Source organism: Aureococcus anophagefferens (assembly GCF_000186865.1).
Source record: "Aureococcus anophagefferens unplaced genomic scaffold AURANscaffold_8, whole genome shotgun sequence".
NCBI classification, from domain to species: Eukaryota; class Pelagophyceae; order Pelagomonadales; family Pelagomonadaceae; genus Aureococcus; species Aureococcus anophagefferens.
Window position 1 is genome coordinate 168,315 of NW_008705568.1, and position 5,974 is coordinate 174,288.

At 73.3% G+C, this 5,974-nt stretch overlaps 2 protein-coding genes across 2 annotated transcripts in view; one reads left to right on the forward strand and one right to left on the reverse strand.

Annotated features, from left to right (window-relative positions):
- Window positions 1–1,663, reverse strand: part of AURANDRAFT_63757 (hypothetical protein) — a gene marked incomplete at both ends in the record, with an annotated part of 2,803 nt that extends 1,140 nt beyond the window's left edge. The window contains 2 exons of the mRNA XM_009038583.1: window positions 77–103; window positions 305–1,663. Coding sequence (XP_009036831.1) covers window positions 77–103; window positions 305–1,663 — 1,386 coding nt within the window. The remainder of the gene's footprint in view (window positions 1–76; window positions 104–304) is intronic.
- Window positions 1,664–2,968: 1,305 nt separating this feature from the next.
- On the forward strand, window positions 2,969–3,697 carry AURANDRAFT_63758 (hypothetical protein; the record flags this gene model as incomplete). Its single annotated transcript, XM_009038233.1, has 1 exon — window positions 2,969–3,697. One exon carries the CDS (start codon window positions 2,969–2,971, stop codon window positions 3,695–3,697), a length of 729 nt encoding a protein of 242 aa, XP_009036481.1.
- Window positions 3,698–5,974: the final 2,277 nt, after the last annotated feature.

Consider the following 5,974-nt stretch of genomic DNA (forward strand, 5'->3'; position numbering starts at 1 on the left):
TGGTCGCCGCGTGGTCCTCGGGCAGCCGCGCCTTCAGTTGCTCGAACTTTTTCAGGGCCGCCTCGAAGTCGCCGACGGCGAGGAACGCGTCCGCCTCCGCGACCTGGGCAGCACAAGCGTGATTCAACGTCGCTTCAACGTGAGTGTTCCGCGCGCGCGCGTTCCGGGAAAAGCATCCACGCTTCGAGACCGCTCCGAGGGATGATCGCTCGTCCAAAAATCAGCCGAAACGAGTGGAAAACGGCCGAGATCGGAGCCTTTGAAGTTGGGGAATGTCGCTCTCTTTTGCTGCCCTGTCCGCGACTCTGCAGACGAAGGACGACGGGCAGAGCTTGAGGCCGTAGACCGCGGCGTCGACGGCGCGCGACCCCCGGCCGAGGCGCGCGAGGCACGACGACGCGGCCGCGAGGAGCGCGGCCTTGCCCGCCGGCGACGGCTCTTTCCCCGCGGCGGCCTCGTACTTCTCCGCGGCCGCGAAGTCGTTGCCGTCGGCGGCGAGCGCCGCGCCGGCGGCGCGCAGGTCCTCCGCGTCGCGGGCGTAGGTCACGGCGTCGTCCTCCGCCGGCCGCGCCTCGCGCGGCTTCGGCGCCGGCTTCGCCGCGCGCGGCTTCGGCTTCGGCGCGGCCGGCTTCGCCGCGTAGGCGTCGGGGTCCGCGGCCGGGTCCGCGGCCTTCCAGCGCTTGACGAAGAGCTCCGTGCCCTCGGAGACGACGTCCTCGAGGGCCATGGACGTCGGCACGTGGTCGCCGCCCGCGCCCTCGACGCGGAGCTCCGCGACCGCCAAATGCTCGTCGAAGGGCCGGCCGCCGTTGTAGTGGTCCACGAAGGTCTTCACGAGGGCGCCGACGTCCTTGGCCAGCCAGCTCCGCTTGAGGCCGAGCTTCAACGTCGACCGGCGCGCGGCGTTCTTGGGCTCGTTGTACGTGAGGAGCACGTTGCACTTATCGGACACCTTCTTCTTCTTCTTCTTCTTGACCTTCTCCGGCGCCGGGCCGGCGACGGCGTCCGGGTCCGTCGCCCGCGCGGCCGCGGCGCGGTCCCGGGCCGCGGCGATCGCGCCGCCCTCGTCCGTCGGGAAGTCGAAGAGCGCCTGCTCCGCCGAAGTCACGGCCTCGTCGTAGCGCTTGAGCGCGTGCAGCGCCGCGACGCGCCGGCCCCGGGCCTTGGCCCACTTCCGGTTCGCGGCGATCGACGCGTCCGCGGCCGCGAGCGCGCCCGCCGCATCGCCGTGGAGCAGGAGCGCGGCGGACTTGTTGCTCAGCAGCACGGAGTCGTTCGGCGCGACGTCGAGCGCGAAGTCGTAGAGCTCCGCGGCGTCGCCGTAGCGCTTCGCGCGCAGGGCGTCGTCGGCGAGCTTCTTCCGCGAATCGCGGAGCTCGTCGTGCTCCTTGCGCGCGTCGTCCATCTTCGCGCCGCGGACCTCGTAGTCGACCTTGTCGGGGACCTTGGGGCCCTCGTCCTTGGGCACGAAGGGCCGGTCGTCGTCGGCGCCGTTGATCATCTTCTCGAACTGCTCCTGGGCCTCCTGCCAGCCGGGTTTCGAGGATTTGCCCCCCTTGGACGACCCGCTGGGCTTCGACGACGCCGGCGGCTTCGCGCCGCCGCAGAACTCCACGGGCTCCATGGTCGCATTGCCGTAGAGGCCCTGGCCGCGGAACGACATGGCGCCGCGGGACGCGGTGGGGTCGGCGGCGGCGCACGCGCGGGCGCTGCTGCGCGTCTCGCCGCGACCGAAGCACACTCAGGCCACTCTCACCACACCACGCGCGGGCGCTGCTGCGCGTCTCGCCGCGACCGCACGCTCAGGCCACTCTCACCACACCTCGAGTGCTTCACCGAGGCTGCACCTTTGCAACTTGGAATCTGAGAAGGGTCGACGATGCTGCCCCTCGACGATGGCATGCTGGCCCGTCGCGCCGTGACGTAGGACCGGTAGCGACGTGCGACGCCGCCAACATCGCCGTTTGACTGCGGCAAGGTCGACGGTGCTGCTGCGGAGCCACAAAAGCAAGGGTCACGGACAGCTCCGCGGAGGAGACTCTCATGGACAGCCCTCTGCATGGCGACCTCCAGGCCGAGCCCGCCCCTGCGAAGCGCAGCGCCGCGAACCGGAGCGTGCTCGCCGCGTCCTGCGTGCTCTGGGCCATGGAGTGCACCGTCGCCGCGGGCCTCATGCCTTTCTTCCCGCGCGTCGCCGCGAAGGCGCGCGGCGGCTCGGCGCTCGCCGTCGGCTGCGTCTTCGCGGTCTTCCCGCTGGCGACGGCGGTCGCGTCCCCGGCCGTCCCCGCGCTCTCGAAGCTCCTGCGGTCGCGGTGCCGCGCCATCTACCTCGGTCTCGTCCTCACGATCGTCGGCCTCGCGGGCTTCGCGCGGTCGTCGACCGTCCCGGCGTGGATCGGCTGGCGGAGCCTCCAGGGCGCCGCGTGCGCGCTCGTCGACGTGCCCGCCATGGGCCTCCTGCTCACGCACTCGCGCGACGTCGCCGAGGACACGGGCGTCCTCGAGGCCGTCGCCGGCGGCTCCTACATGGTCGCGCCGTTCCTCGGCGGGTTGCTCTACGAGTTCTGCGGCTTCGCGAACGTCTTCTTCGTGCTCGCCGCGGCGCACGCGGCCGTGCTGCTCGTCGCGCCGCGGCTCCTCGCGGACGCCGCCGCCGCGGACGCCGCGGACACCGCGGAAGCCGCCGCGGCGTCCGGGGGGCCGACGCCGTCGTCGGGGCGCGCGGCCGTGGGCTGGGCCGCGGCCTGCTTCGGCCTCTCGAACGCGTCGCTGTCCTTCTACGACGCGGCCCTCGCGCCCCATGCGCGGGCGACGCTGGGCTTCGGCGCGCTCGAGACGGGCCTCGTCTCCCTCGGGGCGGGAAAGGAGTGCTTCAAGTTCGCTTCGATATGAGTGTTCCGCGCGCGCGCGTTCCGGAAATAGCATCCACGCGTCGAGGGCGCTCCGAGCGATGATCGCCCGTCGAAACATGAGCCGAAACGAGTGGGAAACGACCGAGAGAGGAGCCTCGAAGTCGGGAAGTTCGCACTCTTTTCCCGCCCAGGTCTACCTCGCGCCGTCGGCGATCTACGCGGCCATCTCGCCCTTCGCCGGCGGCGTCGTCCGCCGCTTCGGCGCGCGGGACCCGCTCGTCGCCGGCTGCGCGGCCTGGGCCCTCGCGTCCCTGGTCTGGGGCCCGGTGCCGCTGGCCGCCGCGGCGCGCGCGCCCGACGCCGCGGCGCGGGCCTACGACTACGCGTGCCTCGGCGCCTGGAGCCTCGGCTGCGGCGTCGCCGTCGCGCTCGTCTACCAGTGCCCGCTGCCCCTCGCGAAGCGCGCGCTCGGCGGCGGGCGCCCGCTCGGCGCGGCCGCGGACGACGCGCTCGCGGCGGTCTTCCAGGCCGCGGGCGCCGCGGGGCAGGTCGCGGGGCCGCTCCTCGGCGGCTGGCTCGTCGACGCCGGCCGCCAGTGGGCCGAGCCCGGCTGCGACCTCGCGCGGCGGTCCAAGTGCCGGAGCGGCTTCTTCTCCGCGTCCGCGACCTTCGCGGGCCTCTTCGCGGTCCTCGCGCCCTGCCTCCTGGCCTTCGTCGCGTCGGACCGGCCGGCGGCGCGGGCCACCTCCCTCGAGGAGCCCCTCCTCGTCGACGCCGCCTTCAGCCCCGAGTCCTCGACGTCGACGGCGACGGACGGCGGCGGCGACAACCGCGTGAGCCTCTAGAGGTCGATTATATGGGGGCCGGTGCGGCTTTAGTGGGCCCCCCAATGCCCGCGCCCGCCCAAGGTAGGCGCGTCGGCGGGTTAGGCGCGGCCAGAATGCGTTGCGTGCCGAGGACGCTCAAGCTTACTGCTAGCGGCCGGTGGACTATGGTGGCTACCTGGTGCGTGTGAGCGCCGGGTGGGTTCCCGTGTCTGCGCCGTGTCCTGCAGCGTTGCAGCGCCCTTCGAAGGGGTTGTCGAGGGCGCTCCGCGAGTCTCGCGGCGAGCGGCGTGACGTCGGCGACGTGCAGCGAGTTCCAGCGGCTGCCCTTCCAGAGGCGGCGCTCGACGCCGACGTGCGACGCGCCGCTGCAAGAGGACACCCGCGCAGCGGTCCGTAGCGTCGCGCGGCGGGGCCGTCGAGCGTCTCGAGCGCTCGATCGCTGCCCGCGCCGGGGGCCGGACGCTAGCGCCGCGCGCTAGTCGCGCCGCGTCATGGTGCGGACGCGCGCCGGCAGCGTGGCCAAGCGCGCCGACGAGCCCACAGAGCACGACGGCGACACGGACGACGACGGCGTCGCCGACGACGACGCCGACGGCGCTGCGCTAGTGGCGCGCGTGCCGGGCCCCCCAGCTGACATAAGACCCACCTTCGGGCTACGGGCAGTCGGGGAAGGGGACTCGGCAGCGCGACCCATGCGCAGCAGCCTCATGAGCGACACACCCAGCCGCATGCGCAGCAGCACCATGCCCACCTTGCGGTCGGCCCAGCGGGCGCCGCCGGGCGACGCGCACTCCGAGGAGACGGGCGTCCTCGCCGTGACGTTCCGCGAGATGGCCGGCGCCTACGAGGCGACGCAGCACACGCCGCTGGGACGTGTCGCCCACGACGGCGAAGACGGACATCTTCTCCGGCGCCACCGCCTTCGACCAATGCCTGCCCTGGCACGAGGACTTCAACGAGCCTCCCCACTGCGGGTTCTCCTTCGCGAACAACGACGAGCTCAAGGCCGCAGTCGGCGCTTGGGACGAGGACTCCGACAACGCCAAGGCCCAGTACGGCCCCATCAGCAGGTGGGACACGTCCAAGGTGACGGCCATGTCGTTCCTGTTCTGCGTGCGGCAGGACTGGATGGAAGATGAGTATTACGCCGACAACTATGAAGATTGCGTGCTCACGGACGACACATTCAACGAGGCCATCGGCGCCTGGGACACGTCGTCGGTGACGGACATGAGCTATGCGTTCTACTCCGCCGCCGCCTGGGCGTCCGCGCGCGCGTCGAGGCGGTCGACGCGGAGCGCGTGGAGCCGCCTCGTCGCGGGGGGAGCTCCTACTCTGCCGCGCGCGCGTCGGACGGCGAGGACGCCGCGGCGGACGAGGACGACTAGGAGCCGCGCGGCGCCTCGGGTCGACGGAGCTCCTACTCTGCCGCGCGGCGTCGATGCGTTAGCGCGCCTAGCCCCACCAGCCGGCCTGGCCCGGCCGCCGCGCGCCCGCCGCGGGCCGCGGCTCCCAGTTGGGCTTCGGCTGGCGCGCGAGCTGGCGCCGCGTCCGCGAGCCGCGGAGCGCGGCCTGGATCTTCGCGGCGGGCGCGTGGTCGCGGCCGGCGAGGTAGGCGACGCGGGGCACGCCCGCGGCGCGCGGCCGCGGGTAGGGCCCCGGGTCCGCCTGGTTGCGGCGGAAGCCGGGGCCCCGCTTGCCGTCGCGCGGGGGCGTCTTGTTCTCCTTGGGCCTGTCGCCTCCCCGGGGGCTCGCGGGCGCCGCGCGGCGCGACCGCGACTCGACGGCGCGCATGAGGCGCTCGTCGTCGACGTCGCGCATGGCGCCGCGGACGAGCGACGAGATCTTGCCGCCGTTGATGGGCAGCGGGCTCGTCGGCGACCCGGGCTGGAGGGGCAGCGCCTTGCGGTCGCGGAGCCGCCCGTCGAAGGCGACGGGCGCGACCTTGGCGACCTTCCGCGACGGCGACAGCGGCGCGGCCTTGCGGCCCAAAAGCTCGTCGACGCGCGCGATGGCCGCGTCGAGCGCCGACGAGCCCTCCGTCGACGCCGGCGACGGATTTTCGGCAAAAGAGTGGCGCGAGCTCTCGCGCCGCTGGAGCAGCTCCGTCTTCCGCGCGCGGTTCGTCGCGGGCCAGGCCGCGGGCGAGTTCGGCCGCGAGTCGGGGTAGCACGGCTTCGGGAGCGCGTGCGTGAGCTGGTGCTTCGAACGCGGGACCTTGATGGTCTTGAGGAGCTCGATGCGGTCCGCGTCGTCCTCGGGCGCGACGTCGCCGTCGCGGCCGCGCTTCGAGCA